General features: G+C 41.8%; 1 protein-coding gene across 1 annotated transcript in view; it reads right to left on the minus strand.

Moving 5' to 3' along the window:
- Positions 1–24,779, minus strand: part of bcl2l1 (BCL2 like 1) — a 38,243-nt gene extending 13,464 nt beyond the window's left edge. The window contains exons 1-2 of the mRNA XM_029277629.2: positions 24,580–24,779; positions 20,319–21,081 (exon numbers count right to left, since the gene is read on the minus strand). Coding sequence (XP_029133462.1) covers positions 20,319–20,879 — 561 coding nt within the window. The 5' untranslated portion in view covers positions 20,880–21,081; positions 24,580–24,779. The remainder of the gene's footprint in view (positions 1–20,318; positions 21,082–24,579) is intronic.
- Between the last annotated feature and the right edge of the window lie 211 nt (positions 24,780–24,990).

A 24,990-nucleotide genomic window follows, 5' to 3' on the forward strand; every position in this document is an offset into this window, starting at 1 on the left:
ATATTTATGGATGAAAACTGAATGACATCTGTTACTGCAGGGGGCTCTGGAGGCTCATCTGCAGCAGCCGCCATGCTGGAAATCCTGTCTCAGTCTAACTTTCAGTCAACCTAACGACAGGCTGAGAGGTGGCGCTGAGGTGGGTTCAACGAACTGTTACATCGCACCCACCTGTCAATCATGTCAGCTACGCACCTAACTATGGATAACACGTATCGTTTTCAAAATCAAAACACAGCCGTTCACCCCTCCGTACAGTGTGTGCCAGTGATGACAATAACTAATCAGACCTATTTTGTTTTTGTACCAGGCTGTAAACATGTTTATTTATTCTGTAAAAACAGCTTTTTTGCCAGTCATGTGTATGTGACTTCCAGTGTTCCTGGAGCCAGCTTCAAGAGGACACTTGAGGAACTGCAGGATTTTTCACTTCTGCATTGGCTTCCTTTTTTCCCAAGACCAGAGGTTGCCGCTTGGAATTAACTCATGACTTTCATCAACATAATGTCTGTACGAAAAGAGGAATAAGCAGTCTGGATCAATTATACATGGCGGGTCATACAAAAAAACGTTGACAAACAACCATGCATGCCATGCCCCCATTGACGGAAGGAGTCAATAAATGTCTGCACTACGTGACGCAATCTCGAGCATGTTAGGTAACAGAAGATGAAATGATTGCATAAATGATAAGGTTGACTTTTTTACAACATCTGATCTAGACAGTTCCCAAATAAAAAACAGAGAAGGGAAGCTTTCTAGCAACCCAAAAGACAAAACACATGATGTTCAGGCCACAGTGGCCACAAGCGGATGTTGGCTGTGACGAAACTGTGCTGACGCTAGAAAGAAAGCCCCATTCATATGCAGAAAGAGGAATCCAGAGGGATCAGCATCCCCAACTGGAAAGTTCTTCTGATAGAAAGCAGACAAAGCTTCCCGTTGGACACACACACGGGGGAATGCTTCCAGTTTGTGTGCCACACTCCCTCTGAATAGCAATTATTTGCTAAAAACAATAATCTAGATCAGCCGGCTTTGAACCAGTCCAATCCAGAGAGAGGAGATAAATGAGTTTAAGAGGTGAAGTGGAAACTTACTGGAACTGAGTGGGTCATACTCTGTGGGGAGCATGGAATCAGTAAAAGATAAACAACTAAATAAATCTATTTGAATGAAGTGAATTTTAACGACACCACAAAGAGATGTTCATATGATGAGGTGTTATTAGCTCTTAAAATACTTTTTATATGAGACTCTAAGAATTTAACTGATCAGATGAATATACAAGCAAGTTGCTTTTTAAAAAGAAAAGTTTCAGTGATCTCTTTTACAAAAATTCAACTCTAAACTGCTGCGAGCACATTTTCAAACCCCTGTGTCTGTATTATGAGTGGTATATCGGTGTGTGTGTGTGTGTGTGTGTGTGTGTGTGTGTGTGTGTGTGTGTGTGTGTGTGTGTGAGAATGAGTAAGCAGTGTCTGCTGAGTGATAATAAACTCCACATCCACCGAGTGAGTCAATCAACAGCCAGAAAGTAATGTAAGCACAGGGGGTGATTTTGTTGTCTGCTTCTCTTCTAGACAAAATCTGTCAGACAATCAAACAAGCAGCCACTGACACTTTCTCAACAACCTTTTGTTCGCAAAACAATGAGTGCATTTTCACACCTTTGAAAGGGCGAAGTAAAAGTTAAGACAATAGCAGATCAAAAACATTCCTGACCTTTATTCAGCCCCTGTGAGTAATAGCTTTATTACATTTATATCCTACCCCAAAAACTTAGAAAGCGTAGACCCCCAGGACGCCAGTAGTCTAGTGATTAGTGCACGTGCCTCATGTGCGGAAGCTGTAGTCCGCCAAGAGGGCGGCCCGGGGTTCGAATCCTACCTCTGGCTTCTTTCCACTATGTAATTCCTCACTCTCTCTCCCTGATTTCTCAATCTATCCACTGTACATGTTTCCAAAATAAAAAGCATAAAAAGCCCCAAAATAGCATAGATTTTATAAATGGGTAAGAAGACAGATTGAGCAGGAAGAGCAGTTCCCGAGCTGAAAAGAAGCTCTTGACCCCAAAGCCTGATGTTCCCAGAGTCACGAGTTGACTATGTTTCTTTGAAAAAAAAAAAAGTCATCTGTCCAGGGAAAAGCTGAACAACACTTCCAGAAAGTTGCAACACATTCAATGTGTACACACAGACAAGTCCTTAGCGCACACAAACACACACGTACGCTACAGTGTCTCTAAGGCTCAGCAGAGAAAACAACAAATCATGTGTTTTTGTTTATTGAGTAATGTCACTGTTGCACTCATGACTGACTAAACAGTGTTTACAGAGCGACACGATGAGCTAGTGTGATGTTCTTGCTGGTAAAACAAGGTGATGTCACACAGGGAGACAGTGAGTGACCTCTGCCTCACATTGGGACAAACAGCTTGTGATCGGGTCAGAAGATCACAGTGACTCGGTAAGATCAAAAGAAACAGAAGATAACACTCAGGGTTTCAGATAAAGCAGCTGAGGACACAGAGATACACTGTAAAGACCTCAACTTTAAGCTGAACAATGTTGTGTATTTAAGACGATAAATCCAATCACAACATCTCAATACTATCGCATTAATAACCTTTCAAAAGAATAAAGTAGAATTCATTTGGAGGCCATCTTTGGCAAATTCAATCAATTCTGATTTGATTTCCAGAGATGTTTAAAATTACACATTAACAGCTCAAGCAAGACTAAAATAAAGAACTCTTCTTAGGTCCCCAGACATTACTACCATGGCTTCTACAGATGAATCCAACGACCAATTTGTGTTCACTGCTATATTGCGTCGGCGCTAACTTGGTGTCTGCTGCTTCCTACTGACTGTGACAGCAGCATAGATCGTGAGGCAGCTGTTTATGAAGGTACCTTAATCAGAGGATCTTTACAATCATCAGATTTGACAAACTAGACATTGGTTACAACAGCAGTCGATTATAATGAAGAAACAGAGAAAAAAAATATGTTTGTGATGAAGTGCTGAATAATATGACAATATTCTACAAACAAGAAGTCTTGATAAATTGATGCATTTAATCATCACAGACTAGTTGCATAGTAAGTCCCACTTCAGTAATGGTGGTGGATTTTTATCTTCGGGGATTAGTCAGATTCATGTAAATGGGCAACATCAGTTATCTATTTCTAAAGCTTATTTAGCTGAAGTGTAACCTGACAAGACTCAGTCAGAGCGATGACCACTGAATAGCCCCGGTTATACGCACGTTCAAATGTAGTTTACTAAAGACTGAGAGAAAACTGATGGGGTTTATGCACTTCTCACATGTACATTTGTGTTGTTACACCAGCTGAGATCATTCTAATGTATGCATGAGTTATAACTTAAATCTTGCACCTAACTCCTAGTAGATGTACAGACCTAAAATACAGTTGTCATAATGTATCGTTTTGACCGGAGGTGCATTTGAATTGTCTGGGTTTAATAAGTTATACGTGACTCTCCCTGCAACTAAATGTACCTACAAGTACAAAACAAGTAACCTAAACCTGAACTTGGAGGATGAGGAGTGGCAAGTTTTCTAGCTGTTTGATGTGGGCAGTGGGTTCTCTATGACAGATTTGATCCCTATAATCCATATCATGACTTTGATCTGAAATCCCATTGGCGTTTCCCATTTTGTCATATTTTACAAACAATTCAAACGTTGTTTGTGGATTAATGGTGATTAACGGAAGTTAGTTGCAGCCGTAAGTCTCTTCAGATACAATTAGACACGAGAGGCAGCACTGCAACATCCACTGCATCACAAAAACGCTTTTCACTGATTGGTCAGGAAGTGAAAATGTAATCACTGTGACAATATTTTGGTGAGTTAGGATGTTACGCTCAACTAGTTAACCTTATGTACCTTATGAACCTTATGTCTCTGCTCTGTGGTGCAACCAAACAAAGACACAACTTAACCTCGTTACTGGTTTTAACGAGGGGTTTAGTGTGAACCTAAACCAGCTATAAGTTTATTATCTGTAAAAACTATGACTTTGTACAATTGTTTCCAAAGTGCTCATGACAGTCTCAACCTGACCTTAGTTTGCTTTAGAATAATAATAAACGATTGAAATGATGATCTCACAGATAACCTCCTAGCCCTCATCCTTATCAACACAGTCATCAACATCATATGATTATAATTACTGTATTCATTATAACCACTCCTTTATCCTAGCTATTACATGACATCAGATCTGTGTACAGTAATGAAAAAAAAGAAGGACTAACAATGGTAGCGTCTGTTCCTCCCTTCTTATCAAAGTCCTCATCATCCCCTCCAGTTCTATCTCTTCACTGCTCCTCATCAGGACCTTCTACATATTTCCATCTGAACAACAATAGCCAAGGTCTTTCTAAGGAGCATGGTGGGCAGGCCAGCTGCCAGAGATCAAATATGACCTTGATAGGGAGGAATCAGTGCATGGAAAAGTGCTGTGTAGAGAAACTCACAGCACAGTCAGAGCTTAATAGTCAGGTGTTTAGCAGTGGATGTCCCCCGTTGTTACTGGATTCTTCTTGAACAAGATACATTGACAAGTGTGAGTGCTCCGATCCCTTGGCCCTGGCACGGTTGGAGGAGGTGTGCTTCGGCACGGTACGTTTGCTTAAGCACGAGCACGAGCACAAGAACACAATGTAAACACGAAGTATGATCGATCCCCACCTCCATTATCTAGAAATCCTGGAGTGTTATGGCTGTATTAAACTAAGCACACTTCATGATCACGTAAGCCGGTGTTGCATTACCGTGTACAAGAGGTAACAGTGGTCAGTCCCTGTTAGTCCTGGAGCAGTGTGAGGGTCATTTGAGGTTTGTAAAGATGAAAGGCTGTATGAAGTCGTTCCTCGACTGATCTGTGTCCAATGATGCAACTAAAAACCAACCAAAGTGCAGAGTTTGATTGATAAATTGCAAGTTGACTTGGGCTGATAATGGAATAACAAACATTGGGCAGCTTTTAGCCTTTGCTCGTCAAAAAGGGTTCTTTTTGTTCTGAATGTGTTTCAACTCTACTTATTTTCCAATGTATAAAAGGATTCAGCATTTTAAAGGTGACAGACAGCACCTCTTAGCGTGAAAGGACCCAGCTGATACTGAAGGAAGTTATGCACCAACTGTGAGAGAGAAAGTTGAATGGTTTCTCAACCTTCCTTCTTTTTCTTCTCCGTGTGTCATCGACATTTGGAGTTCAGCCAGAAAGAGGGACTTTCAAAAGACAATTAGTCTAATGAAGGATGAGCAGCAGTAACATGCACCCTCCTGTTGACATCACGTTTTCGACTAAATTGCCTCCAACGTAAGCTTGAGATCGATGTAGCAGGAGGGGGATGGTGTTGGACGACATGGCTGATTTTACTTGTGATGGATCATTTCCCACCAGCAGAAAGGAAGTGAGAGAAATTTAGAAATCATTTAGGAATCATTTAACTTCCCCTCGGTGGTGACACTTGCTACTCTTCCGTCGTCTCCTTTCAGACCTTGGAGCTGGCTGTGTGTGTGTGTGTGTGTGTGTGTGTGTGTGTGTGTGTGCGTGCGTGCGTGCGTTTGTGCATATGTTGAGCCGGCGGTGAGACCATGAATTAAAGAGGAGATTAATGAGTCAGGACATAGAGGCTCAGACACCAATCTGTTCCCAGTCCCACTCTGGGGGCTGTCCCTCCACAAAACCCCATTCTGTCACCTAACACACACACACACACACACACACACATATATGTATAACCTGACGGGACACAGCAGGAAGGCCAAGGACTCAGGACTGTGTGTATAAACACATTAGGAGAGTGTAAAGAGAGAGCAGAACAGAGAGAGCAGAACAGAGAGAGGTTGCTGAAGAAGAAAGAGAATAAAATGTCTGACTGGATTTCTGCTACAGTATAAGACCCTCCACCCTGTAGGCTATCAACCCCACCCAGACACCTCATCATGACCCCAAAATCTACCATCTGTCTGGGATGATGATGAGCAGAAACCAAGAGTGGAAGCAGTGACACTGAGACCAAACAAAAATATTAAGCTGAGGCAGGGGTAGAAATGAGACCAAATAGGAGAAAGTAGAACAAATGAACTGGGTGAAGACGTCTGCTGAGGCAGGGGGGGGGCAGCGGCTGACGAAAACGACTGGAAACTGAAAAGGAGGAAACCCCATGAGGAGAAACGCTGCATTCATGTGGCGTCTGCGTAATTGGAAAAATGAGTTTCTGAATCAGAGTTTTCTCAAAAACTCAAAGTGATGGAGAACATTTGGGAATTGCTTGGCCAGGTGACAGATCTAATGTCATGTTCCACAGAAACATGTCAAACTAAATCAATGTTGACCTGATGATCAAAAAGGTTTTTTCAGCTGACATATTGAATTTGCATTATGGTTCAAGATTCAAACAGTTAGCTGCTTTCTGCCAAGGGAGAGCAAGATCATTTTTGAGCAAAAACAAAATTAACATTTTTGTGTCCATTATGTTCTTTGAAGTCCATGCTGTTTCCAATAAAGTCTTCTTGGAAGTCAGGAAGGATGACCGTCTCAGGAGCCGATTAAAGCCGGGAACTTTTCTCATTTTCATAAAAGGAGTTGTTGGTGGGTTCTTAAGGCTAGGCCAGTTTAGAACTTGACTTAGAGGGCGGAGGTGGAAGCAGTGAGGTACTCTTACAGATATCCTTAAAACTAAATTTCCCATCACTTGAACATTTTTTAATAATTCAACAACAAGGACAACAGTTCTTCAGAATTACTGCTACACTGATGGATATCGAGCAGCCCTGAGCTAGTCAGCTTTTGTTCTCTCTTTCTATTAACTCCTCTCTCTTCTATTATTGCGAAGCCTGTGAAGATATCTTCTGTCTTTATTGCTTTGCCCCGTCGGCCATTGAAACGAGCCTGTGATGAACATAACGATGGTCCTGATGCTCTTTATCATCATTTCGTCTTTGTGCTGTATGAGATTGGGTGCCGCATTACCATGAAAAACTCATCAACCTTCCCAACCGTCCCTGTGCTCTCCCACTTTAATACCTGCCATGAGACTCAATAATCCCATGATATGCCTCGTAATCTGATCACAGATATGAGCAAGAGAGAGAATCAGAGGCGAGAAGGCAGGAAGAAGACGGATCGAGGGAGAGTGATAGCGAGGAATGAAATGCAATCAGAGAGGAAGAGAGGGATCCAGACGGATGCTGAGACTTTTCACCTTGCTGCGCGGAGAAAAAAATAAAACAACAATTTATCACTGGAGAAAGTGAAAGGATGTGGGCTAGAGCAGAGAGGGTAAAAAAAATGAGGGGGGCAAGCTGAATGAAGGAGAGAAGGAAGAAGAGGAAAGGGGGGGGGGGGGGGGGGGGGGAGACTTGCTCATGACCTGATTTCAACACTAAGCCTCGGAGAAGTGGAGCAGCACATACGCATCCAAATGCAGTGTCTTCTGTCGGCTCTGCAAATATGCAGCTGCACTGTTCATACAGCATGATGTGAGGGGATACACTCACCACATACAAATCAGACCCTCCATGCAGTATATGCATTTACTCCCCACACGACATACTACACCCTCATCTAGCTTCCTTCCCTTAATGTCCTCTTTTTCAAGCTTCCTAACTTAAACAATCAAAACCTCATTTATTAACTTGACTGGGTGCAACTTCTTGGAGCAGATTTAACACAGAATACTGACAGACAACACATTAATAATACAAAAAAGCTAAATATGGAGTAGAATCATAAAAAAATTGAAATTGCAAAACCGGATAACAATACAAAAGAGGAGTTAGAAAACTAGGTCTGTCCCCCAAAAAAAAGCCATTAATGGTGCAAAGAAGCTTCAGTGAGCAATAACTGAAATATTTAAAGCTTTTTTGGGAACTAAATTACTTATAGTCTCTGTGATTTTCTATTTTTAGTATGCAGGGACCATTTGCAAAGCAGCTGCTACAAAACTACGCTTCCACTGTTATCAATGAGACTGGATTAAACCGAAGAATTCTGAAAATTGTTTATACAACGTGTTTAAGTTTAAGTTTTACAGCAGCCTGCTGAGTCTTAAAACTGCAGATCTAATCCTGCACAATCTTAAAGTGACATCTTCATGCAGAGCTAAATTCTGCAGCATAACAATCTGCTTTCAAATCAAAGTCATTTGGATGTTGATTACACTTTCACTTGCAGAAACTTGTAATCTTTTGCAATAACTTTGGAAACATGTTATACGTAGGAGACAGCAGAGGAGAAAAACTGTCCGTTGTAGGTGTTGGCTGTGTCCTGAAGTGGCTAAATTTGCTCAGGAGGATTTTTGATCTCTTCCTTTGGAGTTGGTGATCTCGACACAGATTTGAACATTCTGTTTTATGACTTTCACTGTGAGACTTTGAAACCAGCAGTTAAAAAAAAAAAAAAAACTCAGGAGACTCAATAAAAGATTAATAAAAACATCAGAAGATCACAGGCTGACGGAGACGGGGAATTCTTTGTTGTCCCTGCTTACAGGAACATCGGTGTTTGTATCAATTATAAGGTGATCCTTGTAAATAATAGCAGTGTTTTTTTATATGATGTTGCTTTCCTTAGCTTTCATTGTGCATGATTCACTATATAAATTCAATAAAAGCCCAAGTAGTTGTTATCACAACAAGAAATTCAATCAGTGTAGGCGTCCCTGTTGGTCAGACTCTGAACCGCAGAGAAGGGACAGCAAAGCAGTGTCATCAGAAAATGTGTCCAAATCGCTGCCCTCCTGAGTGCTCACCATATGCATCTGCCTCTCTCTATTCTTACCTTCCACGCTCTCTGCAGCCACACTTTGCCAGACACCTCCGAGGGGGGGGCGGCACATAATGCTGCACTACAGTGAAAGTCGGATGTCTACCAGTCTGGCAAAGCCGCTCTAATAGCTGCACACTCTGCAGTGTTCTGGCAGTGCAGACACACACACACACTCATATATTACACAGCTGGATATCTGTCCTGTATACATAAACAGCGTCTGGATATGGAACACACAGACGTCTTGCTGCTGTGACACCGGAGTGTGTGATTCTAAATAAGAGAAAGAAGAAACAGAGCGAGGGTCTAAATGCAGCAAATGTGCTCATTAGAGACTGTGTGATGTCTCACTGCTGTTTGTGATCTGCAGGGCGACAGGTCTCCTCTTTCACATGCCCAGCCGATGTTCTGACAGAAGATGTAAACAAACACTGTGGGTGGTTGTTGCCTAAAGACCTGTTCTCCGAGCAAAGTGGTATTTGTTATCACTTTAATGAGCTTCAAAGTGGTCTCAGATTCTTTCATGAGTCCACTGGTTTCACTTAAATCAACATCATTATGTTTCATTATGCATGCATTTGTTGTTTAACCCAGGTTCTACTGTCCTTTGTACCAGCTGGCCACATTTCAAGAAGAGCAAAAGGCAGACAGACCAACTGTAGGGATGATGCAGTCGCTTTAACCTCAAAAACCTCTTGTTACCCAACAACAATGGTTTTGCAGATGTTAATATATATACAGCTAAACCGTTTGCAATGCAACCAAGAGCCTTTTCACACATCGCAAAAAAGTCTTCAAAATGTCCTAACATTTTCAGGGGGAGATGCATGCTTGGACACATTTTTCACCCTTGCTCTAACCGATTTCTTTACAGCCAGATGTCCAGTAACATTTCCACGAAAAGTCTGGGGGAGCAGATAGACACAGGTATTATTCAGGACATTTCCCAGTCGCCATCTTGGATATGTTGTAAACATTACAATGACCCCTGCAGCATTGTTATTAAGTCATGTCCTGCCTCCTGAACCCCCCCTCCCTTCCTATAGGGAAAAGCTCCCGCTGTGCCGAATGTCTGAAAGAAGAAACTCCGATAAGTTTCAGGGGCAGTCTGTCCTGAAATTCTTAAGAAATGTTCAGAAGTGCAAGTGTGCAAAGATCTTAAGAGTGGGACCAGGGCCAGAAAGAAATCTGACGCCAATACAAACTTTGGATCCAACCCACAAGAAACTTGTTGTTAGAGAAAGTGAAAGGTGGCTGTGAAGAATCTCTGTCCAGTAAAGCTGGCATGGCTTCCAAGTAACACTTTGAGTTGGGGGGCATGAGCCTTTTTCATTTGCCATCCTCTGGGTTTTCTAGCAGAGTCGGCAAATGAAGTGCTAGCGGTTTCGACCATGAATCATATCCATGTTCTAAAGAGTGTCCATTCACCTCAGTTCCAAGACCAGGAAGGTTGGCGGCAGAGGCTGAGACCATTGGTAACACCAGGAAGTTCAAGAATAACTAGACACAATGGTTGAAATGGCACATTCACAATGATGGATAAAGTAACCACAATTGGTTAAAGAATAATGTTAAAATAGGAGGCTGTAAAGAGTGATGTCATCTCAAATATAAGATAAGATGAACCTTTATTCATCCCCAAAACGGATACATTTACAGTGTTACAGCAGCATTTATCACAGCTTACTTCTGAAAGTCTGTAAAAAAGTGTGAAAGCTTAGTATCCCATAGAATAACAACCAGCTGTGGGGTGAAAACCAAATGCAGTCTAATCAGACCAGAACCCTGAGGCAACATCAAGCACACAGCAAATATAGGATTTACTACATTTCAATCTCCAGACATTTCTTAAGCAAAGTCTTTTTGAAATTTAGAAATCAAAATACGAGAAACTTGAATCTCAAATCTGTCTGGATTGAAAACATGAATTCATGTCAGAGCTTCTTCAGACAAACACAACGGCGGCCTGTGTTCTTCTTAAAGGGAACAACACCAGACATGTCCCTGATGTTCTCGTCATGGAGCTGGAGGCAACTGAACAATACAATCTGTTTGCTGCCATTTTCAAGCTGTGAGTCCGACACACACCACTGACAACAAACACACACAGACAAACACACACAGACAAACACACACACACACACACACACACACACCCGTCAGATAAGGGAAAGCTAATACATGAGCTCAAAGACATGCACACAAAGACAATGGGGACGCACCCGTGGCTGCTCAGCTCGGCTACATTCATATGAAAACATTCGGGGATCAATCTGCACGGAGCCGCCCACCACACAGAGGCGTTTATTGACGGGCGCTTGAATAGTCGCCGCCATTGATCCGAAGCCAAAAAGGGTTTGCGAGACCATTGTACATGTGTGTGGATTCTGTGAGTGTCACATGTTAAAAAAGTGAGACAATGACAAAGTCGCTTTTAAATCGGGGCATCACTTTGAGCGATGGCTTTGTGTGCAGGACGACAACACACCTGTGGGTACAACTAAACAGCCAGTAAAGCAGATTCCTGTGTGTGTGTGTGTGGCCATGGGGTCCTTTGTTTGAGGAAGTCACATGACCAGTCTGACATAGCGCCGCCACCCCCCTCCCCTTCCCAGCGCACCTCCATACCCTAACGTATGAAACAACAACAACCCCCACCACATGTTTGATAACACTCAATCACTTTAAGGAAAGTTTGCTTGATGAGCAAAACACCGTCCTTAAAAAGAAAAACCAACCAAGCCACAAAAACATCTCTCCTAATTAACCACACGTGAGCCATTAGCGATGAAGGAAAGAGGAGGAGGGTGACGGGAGATAAAGGGGGGGGGTAAAAGAGGGATGAAGGGGAAGATGAACGGATGGAGGCAGCCGTGTAGGTGGGGGTGGAGGTTTTGGAGGGTAGTTAAGTAGAGATAAAGCTGGAGGGAATCGACGGCGCTGATGACGACTTCTGTGTTTTTGATAAACAAACGGACAAACAAACGGAGAAGACACAAGAGGAAGGCCACGCGGGGGTTAAGAGGGAAATTGATGAGGCGTGCGCTAGCATGTCTGCTTTGTAATGTATTTAGCCAATATAGTCCGTTAGGTAGACGAGAGGTAGATGGATGTGCAGGAGACAGGAAAGGGATGGGGAGGCGGAGGTTAGGGAGAGGAAGAGCAGACAGGAGGGGAAATAAAGGAGCTCAAAATGATTAATAAAGGGAGAGGAGTGGGAGGAGTCAAAGGTAGAAAAATAAGGGACAAAAATCGATCGGTGGCAGGGGGGAGGAGTGCTCCAGGAGGAGATGGCAGGAGAGGCAGAGGGAGGGGATGAAGGGTGGAGGGTAGGGGGGGGGGTGGTTGGGGATCTAACTGCCTATCCTATGTGCATGCTAATTACAGAGAGAGAGAGAGCGAGAGAGAGAAAGAGAAAGTCAATAAGTCTGCCAGGGAGAATGACACAAAGGAAGCTCAGGTGTTTTCCCTCGTCAAAACAGGTCAATAAATTACAGCCTCAGAGGATCATCCACTTCACAATCTAAACAAGCGTGCATACTTTCAAAATAAAACATTAATTGTATTGTTTTTAATTAACCAGGAGTCTCATTGAGATGGAAAAACATGTTTTCATGAGTGTCCCTGCCAAGACAGGTAGCAGCAACTGCAGACCTTCAGGTATAAATAATAATAATAATGATAATAAGAATTCAAAATATAAACAACAAATGACTGATGAATATTGTTTCATAAACGTAAATCTATATTCAAAACATGTACAGATAGATGTACTGCCATCCAAGTCACAAGAATAAAACATATAGAGAGAATCCTCCGCCTGGTTCAAAGACTATTTCAGTTCAATCCAACAAGAGGAAGAAGTGTTTTTGAACCCCCTTTTACCAAGATCAGCAAATACTTCAGCGACAGACAATTAAAACACTGCTACAATAGTGCAAATCAGAGAACAGATAAGAATAAGAATAATCATTAGGGATGTGTGCGATTAGTCGATTACACAATGAAACTTTGTCACCTTCGCTTCTCGCCACTAGAAGACATCTTTATGCCCACATTACTGGTCAAACGTGTAAAGCTGCCACTAGCTCTGATTAATGGGCCAGCTCTCCCAGTTCTACTGCCCATATGTACAAGTATAACCAGCACAGCAAGTGGGGCTAGCACTGCTAGTGTTAGCCACACTCGGCAGACCCTTTTGACATTATTTACCTGTAGAGTAATGCACGTCGCAAAGTGCCACACAATTCAGCTTGATCTAAAATAGCCATGATTCAAATAGCAGTTCAATCAGCTTCATGCAGTATGGTTTCAAACAGTGTTTACATGTGTTGAATAAACTGTGATCATTTTAACTGTTTTCAGTGTTTTCTTACCTTTAGACTCATCCACTAGTCTGAATTTATTTTTCCAACCAGCAAATTTGTGGTGAGGAACATCCCTGATTAAATATTGTATAACTTACAAAATCTCACGTTCATCAATCTGTATTTATTACACGCCTGCATGTAGCTCTCTAGATAAAAGCCCTGTGTGTTTTCTAATGCAGATGAAAACTTCTGTTCATGAATAATGAGCTAGATTCTTTTAAAAGGCTCTGTTTTTTCTCAGCCTATATACTGAGGGCAGTGTTTTGTCTGCAGAAGTAAACACATATTATTGTTTTCTGCAGCAGGAACACATGTGCTTTTAGATTCAAACATAATAACACAGAGGAATTAAAGATAGCATACAGTGTGCTGAAAATGGCACAACAACATGATCTGTTTACAGCCATCAGTGTCAGAGGTTATTAAAAAAAAGGTTAAGAAATCCAGCCCTTATGGAAAGATTTTAAGTGCTGGAGGACATTTTTCTTGTACTTAACTTTTCCTTGACCTTACAGAGACTGTGGACAGCATAAAGCAGAACCGCTGGGATAATGGGCTCTTTTCCAGCCTTGTTCCTTCCACCCATCTCCACCCAGCTCCCGCCAAGCTTCCCCAGATCGTAGCAGTGTGATTCCTCTAAATGAGTTTAGCTTTTATTAGTCTGTCAGACGGGGAAAAAAACAATGTTTCTCCCAGTAGCAGGTCGAGATATTATTCATCTATAATTGGTAATAACCCTGTACCCCCACCCCGAGGCGGCTCAATCTCCACTGAGTAATCACTGCCATCGCCTGCTCTGCTGGAAACAGCATTATTAGGTCGATGGCACTGTCTCTACCACTGCTGTCTGCCAAGGTTTATTATCCGACAATATATGGCTTTACTCCTCCTACACTTCTTTTAAAACATCAGGCACGGAGGGAGACTCTGCGGGCTGTTTAATGTCTCAGCATCGCGGGCAGTGGAGGCTCCACAATGAGCTCCAGCGGGATCATTAAGGTTGACACTTTCTCAGGTTTATGACAGTGGGATTTGCTCTATTGTGCAAAACACCTTCCCCTTCTCAATATTTACCTGCCAACTATTTCACTAGTCAAACTTTTCCTTTGGATTTACATATTGAAATTCTACAAGAAAAGGCAGCACCAATTCTGACTTATTAAAATTCTGCCCAGCCAACAGAAATGTTCACTTTTCACTTTTTGTGGACTGGAATTTTGGAATATACTACAAAAGAAAAACCTTGATGATTGAGTTTTCTTTTGTATAGGGCAAAGAAAATCATCAAATATTCACATATGATATGCACAAGTTAGAGATTGTTTTGGATACAGATTTATAAAATGATAATAATTATTATAATTTATTAGTTAACATAATGCTGAAGTCATTCATAGTAATAGGAAAAAATGACTGCTTCCTGAAAGGGTTTGTGTTTAAATTGAATGCTATTTTCTTTTTTTAGATTTTCTTTTTGGGGTTATTTTAGAGATAGGGACGACAGAGTCGGATATCAAGGAGAGTGACAAAGGGGAACGACGTGTGGGAAAGGAGCGCCAGGTCGGAACCTGGGCTGTCCACTAGGAGGGCTGCAGCCTCCGTACATGGGGCATGAAATTCCATTTTCTAGTCTCTTCTGAAACGTAGCCAACCACAAAGACTGTAAAGTCCCAACTTTTGGGGAAACACCTCAAAGCTCAGCATAGTTTTCTTTTTAACTGCATTTTAAGAATTTACCATTTAATCCCCTAAATTGGGTTGCCAAAGTAAATTCTTGATGGCCAAAATGTAATATTTAACAATAAAAAATGTTTTAAAGGCTACACACAATCTGTTACAGTTGAATAAAATAACAGACATTATCAAATGGAAACATATTTTATAATGTCTTTCAACAGAAGACTCGAGGTCATCCTTCACACATGCATTCTCCCACCCTCCTTCCCTCCATTGTGTCAGTAATGTTTGCATAATAAAAAAAAACATTCCAACATTGCAACAGTTTAAAATAAATGACATCATCATCATGCCTGGTCAAAGTGTTAAGGGTCAACTTAAGTGCTAGCCAGAGGTTATCAACGGCACAGAAAACTGGACTTTTTTTCATTCCTAAGCCAGACAACAACTAAACGGTAACAGACGTAGAGGACACAATGTCCAGTCGCTGTATGAGTGTGTTTGATTGACTGCTCAGCATATCCCCAGAAGCTCTTTCACCGCTGCAGCAGTTCAACAGCCAGAACACCCGCCCCTGTTAGCACACTAGCGCGAGGGAATTATGCTGGGAGATAGCCACAGTATATATGATATTAGTACCTACATGTAATATTTGGTGGCCACAGAGTTACTTTATTAAGGGAACATGTCATCTGGCCATGACGTGTCCTACCCGTGCACTGATGGCCCATTTACATCATGTTTCCTATGTCCAAATTTCACATTTCCTCTCCTTGATTTCCTCTACTTTTACTTTCAGAACAGTTGCAAAAATTTCCATACCCTGTCTTTTAAAACAATACAATCTCTGTTGCTTTAGTGATTGATAGTATCACATAGTTTAGAAACTTTCTTAAAGAACTACAAATCCTAAATCACATTTTACCCAAAGCTTCCAATAGCAAAAAAGAGAGAGCAGCGACGCATCATTGAAATTCAAAAGTCGGCAAATGTTGCCGTTATTTGAGTCCTTTTGGCATCTCATGTGTTTTGCAAACAGACAGAGAGCAGGGGAGGTGACACATGTCTAACACTAATACATTGTCAACAAATCCATTGTTAATGTATTTGTACAATATAGCCAGTGTGCAGAGGTTTGATAATTAAAAAAGAAGAAATTATCAAATATTGGTTGCCTATAGGACTCGTTTTAGTTCCACAGCAACAAAAATACAAGTGTGGATTTTGATTTATTTTCACCAGTATTGTATTTAAGTTTAGAATTCTGGTATCATGACAACCTTATTGTCAGTACGCCAAAGTGAGAAAAAAAAAAAGGGGAAGCGACAAGAGAATCATGAGACAAGTGAAAGAGAGTGAGAGTGAGAGCGAGAGAGAAAGTGACCTTGCTTCTTCTTAGAGCAGACTAATATTTCATCAGCTAACACTACAGGCACACCTGCCTCACAGCTTCACTCAGGTCCCCACATCTGCCAGCAGGCAGCTCTGTGCTTCATCCCTGTGAGGGAGAGCGTCAGGGGAGGGACGGGAGGAAGAAAGACAGGAAGAAACTTAAACAACAACAAAGTCTTGTGTGGGTTTAATCAGAGACTTTGGTACATTTCAGGGATGGTGAGGATGTCTTTGAACACACGAACCACAAAAAAGAAAAGAGTAGTGATATCAAGACAAAGACGGGGAGAGCAGTAGAATGATCTAAAGAAATGACAAGACTCATAACCATGAACCACCTACTGAACTGCACATTTGAGTTTGTCTATGCATGTTGAGACTGCACCTGTTGTAAGTGTATTAGTTTATGAATAAGGGACACACACAAAAGGTCGATTCTCAGTCCCCAGCATCAGACAACTGAATCAACAACCGAATAAGAACTGAATTATCTAACCTTTAAGGAAGGAAGTGAAATCATGTGATTCAGAGGCATTGCTACTGAGCGGCATGAGAAGTGAAACCATTCCAGTGTATCGTCTGAACATGCTGATCCATTCAACATTTCATTCACTTCTCCAGGTCTAGGTTACACTGACATGCAAGACGCCGACCACGTGCATGCACGCCACTGCATGCTGATGCAGATGTTGTCAGTCTGATTTGTCGCCATGCAAACTGTCCTGTGTGTTGGAGTTCGAGGGAGCATCTGTGTGGGTGCTGAGTTCATTTTGTCTACATTAGGTCATGGAGAACAACCACATGTGACAGATGACAGATGACAGATGTGTTGATGACAGTGATGATGAAAATATTTTTTTGTGGTATTTGTGGAAATTATATTTATCATACCGGTAAATGTAATCTCTGATCTATTTTCATCCTGAATGTGCCACCACATAGTGAACGAGTACTTTATCTCTCTATTCAAACAGCGGTTTAGGTAAGGACAAAACAAAGAACATAACAAGTTCTGATAACTACCAGTACTTTAACTCATTGTTATTTTTCCAACAACTGTTTTGATACACTTAATCTCCTCTGAAATTAAAAACTGCAATTATAATTTACAAGACCCAGAGTATTTTTTTAATCCTATAATTAAAAAAAAAAGCTTCATCTTTTGCTGGTAAAGATGTTTCTCATGGAATCTTTTCATGAAGTCAACATATTTCCTGGCTTCGTCATGATGGATAGCCGTTCAAAAAAAGTGTGATGCCTTTAAGTTAAGCTTTTCACACATTTTGCCCAAAGTTTGGGGGATAACAAAGAGATATTAACCTGATTCATTTGCCTTAATAAAGAATGTTGATAAACAGGATACCAAACTAATTCAAATACTGATGTCAAAGAAAATTTGGTACACAGGAAAGATGTATGTCTGTCCAAACTTTCAAAAAGGGCCACCAGATATTTTAGCGGTAATGTTGCGAGCCCCATGTCCGGAAGCCATAGTCCTCGTCACAGTGGCTGTGGGTTTGAATCTGACCGCGGCCCTTTGCTTCATGTCAACCCCCACTCTCCCCCCTCACAACATTTCCTGTCTCTCTTCAGCGGCAAAAAATATAAAAAATAAATAAAAAAAACATTCAAATGGAATACAGTGTTTGAAGTACAGAAATGGAATGATGGGGAGAAGTCGTTCCGCACCTGATCCGCCATCAGAGTGACTGAGGTGTCATTGCATACACACGCTGGCAATGTGTAGCGTCAGAGGAGACGGGGCGGAAGAGTTTAGCAATTTCAATGAGTAAGTATAATGAATGAATGATGGCGGACATTCGTTACAGTGCTGTTGCGGAACCACAATCTGTATAGGCTCTAACCAATCATTGGATGGATTGATGGATGGATTGATGGATGGATCGTATTGATGAATACTAATTGTTCAGGTTGGTTCACAGTTGAGTTGGCTTCTAACTATATTGGATATTTTCCACCACCCTTCCTTCATTAATGCATTTAATAAGGAGGCCAAAATGCTCCTTTCCCTGCAGGAGAAGTGAAATGTGTAGGAATTGTTTGTCCCCCTTTGTAAACACACCATTCAAAATAAGCTTCACCTCGCGGCCCCAAAGAGCGGGGTGGAGAGCAGCGGTGGTCGAGCAAGCTTTAGAGTGAATCAAGAGAGGGAGGGGGAATTAAAGGGGATTACCAAAGTCATTAGGATTCATCCTCAAGGGAACTTGAATGTCTGTGGAAAATTTAATGGAAATCAGTTCAGGAGTTGTTGATATATTTACGTCTGAACCAAAGCACAGCATCGCCATCCATATAGAGGCAATTAACATGGCTCCAAATGCAGGAGCGAAAAAAAGAGGGTGGCATTGTGTTTATGAAAGCAGACCTCTGGGAAGATACTGCAGTGTTTCTTCCAACAAAGCCGCAGTATGTTAAATAGCTTTATCACATATCATATGCTGTCACCTGCTTCCATGACCTCATCCCCGCTATCCCCTCTCCTCGGTGTTATCTCCAGGTTTCAGTCCAACATCCGAATAAATATAAAAATTCTATATCTGTAGTGCAAAGTAAGCAATGACACTTTCTGCCTATGGGGATTATCTTTAAGGAATGCTGTTCAGCAACTGGGAAGTCAGTTTATAGAGGATTGACCTTTGACCTGGTGTTATACGGCATGGAGCAGAACATAAACAGCCTCTCTGCTCCCCCTGCTCGACGTCATACCATGAAATGGTCTGCACAAAGGAAGAAGAGCTGACCTTAACTGTCTTAAAGGTGTTCACAAGCACAAGTCCACACACTCAAAAACACACACTAGGATTGTCAGTACCAGGACAAGCCCACTGTGCAGCCAGAAGAAGAAAAAACACACAGCGCTTTTATCTGCGTCCAGCTGCCTTGATTCAGAACACAACAAAAGAGATGACAAGATAGGGCAGCGGGAAGAAAGTGGACAGATTGTGGAAAAAGAACACAAAGCACAAAGTCAATCAACTGGCCGGAGTAAAACAAAGGGTTATGTGTGATGAGAGAACTTCGATCTCCAGAGAGCTACAAAGCCCTGATGTAGCCTGTTAAGCTCCTGCTTCGATTCAGCTCCATGCTGCTGATCAATTAGAGAACAGCTGAACCAGCTGCTGACCACACATTCTGGTTTTAAACAGAAATGTTTCTACCATGTGTGTGCTGCCTGGACGCCGAGCCAACCCCACCCAAGTGTCATGCCATTATCTGATGGCGGCTGATAGAATTGAAATGTCAGCATGCTGGTTTATCTGGGTCCATCTGCATGGACGGAGTCACAACATGTATGATGTAATGAAAACTATAGTGAGAATATTGTTCGTCGAGAGTCACTTTGGGTTAGCGAGTGTCAGAAAGAAACACAGCTTACTAACAAGCCAAAGGAAGCAAACAACATACAAACACAGAACTGTAAATCTGGTCTGAAGGCAGTTAATAAATCTCCAAGGGCCATCATTTTATTTACATTTTCCAGAACAAGTTGTGAAAAATAAGGACAGGATTTATCGTTATTTTCCAACGGGCCTCTCTCCTGCAGTGTTCCTACCAGCTCTGGTGTGCAGGGAAAGTGTCAACATGGGAATTTTCCATACAGGCAACCGAAGCTTACCCAAATAACTGAACCAAGCAACGCTGAAGGGCATGAAAGTGATTATAAAAACAAACAGCATCATACCCCTAACACTTTTTTTAATTGTATAATGTAGAGTCCAACAAATTATCCTCAAGCCTGAATGCGTATTTCAATATGGCCGGATCTCCTTTCACAGACAATTTAATTCAGAAAGATGTAGCTGAGCATCACAACTCTGTTGACAATGTGTCACACAACGCAAGATATTTTCTTATACAGTTAATTGTTTAAGAAAACAGCCTTCTGGGTATGTTTACAAAGCAAAATATGTGCATAACATAAAGATTTAATTCCATCCCAAAATCCACTAAATCATCAATCTGTGATTCTATCCCCTTTAAAATCAGATCCCAAAAATCCCATATAAGTTGCACACCAGTACTTTGGTTTGTGACTGAGACTCACCCATCCTCCTTGGCTCTCGATCCAAGGTTGAATTCGGTTGTCCAGGTAGACAGTCATCCACTCTATGATCCTGCCAACGAGGGGACTCATCTCCTTCTCCACGCACTCGACACACAGCGCCCCGCCGAAAGCAAAGAGCCCCACGATGCGGCCCCAGTTGACTCCGTCCCGGAACACCTCGTCCATCACGTTCTCAAAGCTCTGGTGGGTTGTGGCCGGCGTGATGTGCAGCTGGTTGTGCAGATCGCTGAAGGCGCTGGCATATCGCAGCTCAAACTCGTTGGCCGAGTCCCGGAGGGCCTCCTTCACCGCGTCCAGATTCGTCGTTGCTGGTAACCGTTGTTGCTGCTGCCGGTGTGGGGACGCTGGGGGGGTTCCAGGACTCGTGCCGTTAAAAGTCCCGTTGGCGTGCGTCGCTACCTGCTGTTCCTCACCCGACCCTGCCCCCGCCCCATCAGTCCTGTTTGGAGGCTCTAAGAGTTCCATGTGATTAAGAGGATAATTTCTCTGAGAGAATTTATAGGTTATGTAGAAAACCACTAGTTCTCTGTTTTGAGACATTTTGTCTTTTAGCAAGCGTCTTTCTTTTTGCTCCGCTCGGTGTCTGCTCCTCTCTTAGTCGAGCCTCGCTGTGTTAGAGTGAACACACACTGTGCCAGGCTTTCTCCCTGCGCTGCCTCCGTTCAGATCCTCATGGTCAGCTGATATCCAGAGGACACTTGGGGGGGTGAACCTACACAAGGCTGACAGATCAGCTCAGGCCCTGTAGAGAGACAACGAAAGGTCAAGTTCTGTACAGCCAATAAGCATCCTGTGATTTTAAACCGTGTGTCTGTTAGGAAAGAAGAGTGTGCGGGGATGGCGGTGGACTTTCAAATTCAATCTGGACAGGTAGGGTCAAAGGGCATCTCTCTAATTGGACTGTTACACATCGAGCAGATGGCAATAGTATTAATGAGGCGGTGGTAAAGCGAATGTGTGCATATACGTGTGTGTGTGTGTGTGTAAAGAGAAAGCGGCGGACAGTGATAGGGACAAAGGAGGGGGTGGTGTGAGGAAGGTGAGGTTTAGGTAGGCAAAGATCACAGGGACAGTCTGGCTCGAAAGCCAAGGCAGACAGTCACTATCTCCAAGACTGGAGACCTTAGAGCTTTCAAACACAGCGTTTGTCCAGCTCCAGCCCGTCCTTACACACTCCTATACATACTGTCTCACATACAGAAGCATGCCCTTTAGTTAACATAGAAAACAGACCTTCACTGGTCTGACACCTTGGTTGGCAAAATATTAAAAACTTTTCAATGTTTCTCAAATATTCAGTAGCGGTGGTGAATTCAAATTCACACAGGTTGGCAAATAGTGACGTTTCTCAACTCAAGTCCTTCAGTTCATCAGAATGTTGCAAAAGTTAGGTGTGTCTAACAGACCGAGTGCAGAGGAGGTGAAAGTGACACTGTCTAAATTGCATGAACACATTTAAAAAGCAACCTGGGAAGTGTGCAAAAGTTTGATTGCAATTTTTGGAAATGAAAAAAAAAAGACATTGCCCAATATGGGGTACCTAGAATCAAATTGTGTTGCACTTGTATCAAAACAGGTATCAATAATTTATACGTTGCCCCAGTATTGTATCACTACTCTGCTTTAATATAAGGGGTGGAAAAAAACATATGAATGGATTGCATGTTAAAAGATGTTTGCTGTCATAACTGGTGTTTCTCTTCACTCACTGGCTGAAAGGTAAGTATTTTTTACATTAAATGTTGATGACTGAATAAAGATATCTAATAAACCAGATACTTTATTTCCCTCTTTATGAACTCAAAGTCCTAAACACTGTCACGCACCTATCTTCATGTTGAATAATTCTGCAGTTCAGCATTGATAAATAAAACAAAAATCTTTTGTTTGTGTATCAAGCTGTGACACAGAAGGATTAACCCCTTGTTAACGTTTTGGTATGACGGGTCAAATGTACATTTTTTAGCCAATAACTGGTGCCTTTGGGAACTGGCACAGCTTGTTTCTGAATGTGATACATGACAAATACAGTCTGGTTTACCTGTTGGTGATTTAAGTAAGCAGTCAGACTACACACTACAGGGATTTATTTTACTATTTTTTAACAACAACAAAAAGTAACAGAAAATATCTTTACATTATAAAAAATAATCAAATCTATAGAAACAGACCAAATGTCCAACCTGGAGAGATAAGTCTTTGTTGTGAATGATGTCTATGTAACTTAGCTGCACAATAACAACACAACCCTCTCAGCCTCAGGCACCAAAAGTATAGTATGTTTCTTTTTCAGAAAAAAATGATTTCCATCTCTTTCTGAAAAAGCAAAGATTTTTTTTTCTTTTCAAAGCCTGATATATGAAATGTTCGTCTCTGTCTATCGATAAAACGATCTCCCCCCTTTCGTTCTGACACTGTCTTAAATATTCTGCTGTTGAGCTCAGCAACATAGTTAATTTGCCAAATTAATAATTGATATTATAATTCCACACCATGCTCATGCACTAATGTAGCTTTCAGCTATTGATTTTCATTCAGGAAACAACTAGGTGTTTTTTTTAGAAACATTCTTACACACAAGCTTTGACTTATTTTGTAGGCTATAATAACAAGAAGACCTAATAAGGTTTTTATGTCAATATCAGGCAGCCAGATAAATTGAATTTAAATGGAGCCACATCCATGAAACAAAAGAATCTGAGGGAGCATCTTCTGACAAAGCCTGTCCCTCATCCTCTGCTGCCACTCATACTTGTCCTGTCATTTTTTGACATTAACTGGAGTATGCAGGCACGTACAAAAGATGTGGGAGGAACATGGCCTGCTGTTGATCCCAGAGTGTCTGCTGATTGTCATGTGGGAACCTGACCTTTCCTGCAACAATATTGACATTTAAACTGATAACTGGCTGGAACTAATAATGATTGTGTGAGGGGAAGAGAAGGGGTGTTCATGCAAATGGTTGCATTACATAATACATACTGTACCTACCCTACATAGCTGCACAATAGAATCCGATAAACACTGTATTGGCTTCTGGCCAAACAAGTTAAGAACTCCAATCTCAGCGAGCCAAAAAAACTTCATACAAACATTAATTGAGCGGACTAATTTGGCCATAATTGGCAGTGAAAGAAACAAAAACAGCATGAATATGATGCAGCATGAGACAGTCAGCGTGAGGGAAACACTGACTACTGTATGAAGCCTTTTGGACAACTGTACCATGTTGTTAGCTGTTAAATAAGCGCAAAATAAATATGTAAAAAAACAACTAAGCATACACTACACTGTAAGTTTACACACGTTATATTTACACAAAAGTAAAAAAATACAAAAATAATAACAATTATAAAAATAGTTGGCTTCTTTACTTAAGAGAGTGCTTTTAAATATCTTATTATAATGACTGTAGTAGGAAAAGCTGCATCATTACAATAACAGTATGCGAAGCCATGGAGAGCTACGCACTTACTCAGAACTGGAGTTACATGCAGTAACCAACCACAGCCCTCTGTGACGGACTTCTCTGGTCTAAGTTTGAAGCTACAGACTACATCAGGCTTTTACATTACTGACAAAGAGGTTCTGATTCCTGTCGCCCATAACCACAAGCTTGATATCTGTATGACACAGACACGGGGAGATGAAACGGAGAACATTCGCGAACCATGTGGGTCTGATCCGAACTGGGCTCCCAACAGAGACGCAGGAGGATTTTAATAAATGTGTTGGGTTTTTTTTGTTACAACTTTACCTTCACTATAAAGCACTGCGGGGGGGGGGGGGGGGGGGGGGGAGGAGAGGAGAACACTGGTTGTACATAAACCCCTTAGCAGTGTTTACAATGGCCACATGGTCCCAACACGTGGCTCTCGTGAACAACGCAGCTCTGATGTAAACACCAACCAGTACCTACAGGACTAACAACGACAAGCGACCAAATGTAGCACCTGAACGCAACATTTGTAAAAGACATTCGCTCAATTATTAACTCAAATGAAGCAAACAGAAGTGTGTGTAAGTAGCTGTGTCCAAATTCCAGTGTAATAAACATCATGGGATAAAACAACCAGGCGATAGCTTGCTGTAAAGCCTCTTTAGACTGCGTTTGCTGGCTGCCAGAGCCCCCCCCTCTGTGTTTCTATGTATATCTCCGGAATACAAATGTGTTAACACTTCTATTTGGATCTTTCATATAAAAATATATAACATGGAAATACTACCACTAGTGTCTTACCAGCTGTGCTGAATAAAATTGAGTTCTTCTCGCTTCAGTCAGCGCGTCCCTGCGTGGAAAATCTCCCGAATCTGTCAGCGAGTTTAGTCCGTATGTCCCTATGTCCGTAGAAGAGCTGTCAAAATCAAAGAATGTAAAATAGCTACTTTACGTGCCTGACTGTATACCTTTGCTCGTCCCCTCCTACACCTCTTCTCTGTCCTCCCCCTTCACTCTTTGCATGCCCAGCCCTCATTTATTACGTAACACGACGCCTTCAGAGCTGTCTGAATATCTGGATCACGATCACATCAACAATCCAGCGATGATATGATAAAATCTAGGAATGTAACCTCACACAAAATTACAGTCTCTCATATCCCCCATAATAGACTGTAAAACAGATAAAGACACTGATGTAAATAATAAAAT

Source organism: Labrus bergylta, chromosome 12, assembly GCF_963930695.1.
Source record: "Labrus bergylta chromosome 12, fLabBer1.1, whole genome shotgun sequence".
NCBI classification, from domain to species: Eukaryota; Metazoa; Chordata; class Actinopteri; order Labriformes; family Labridae; genus Labrus; species Labrus bergylta.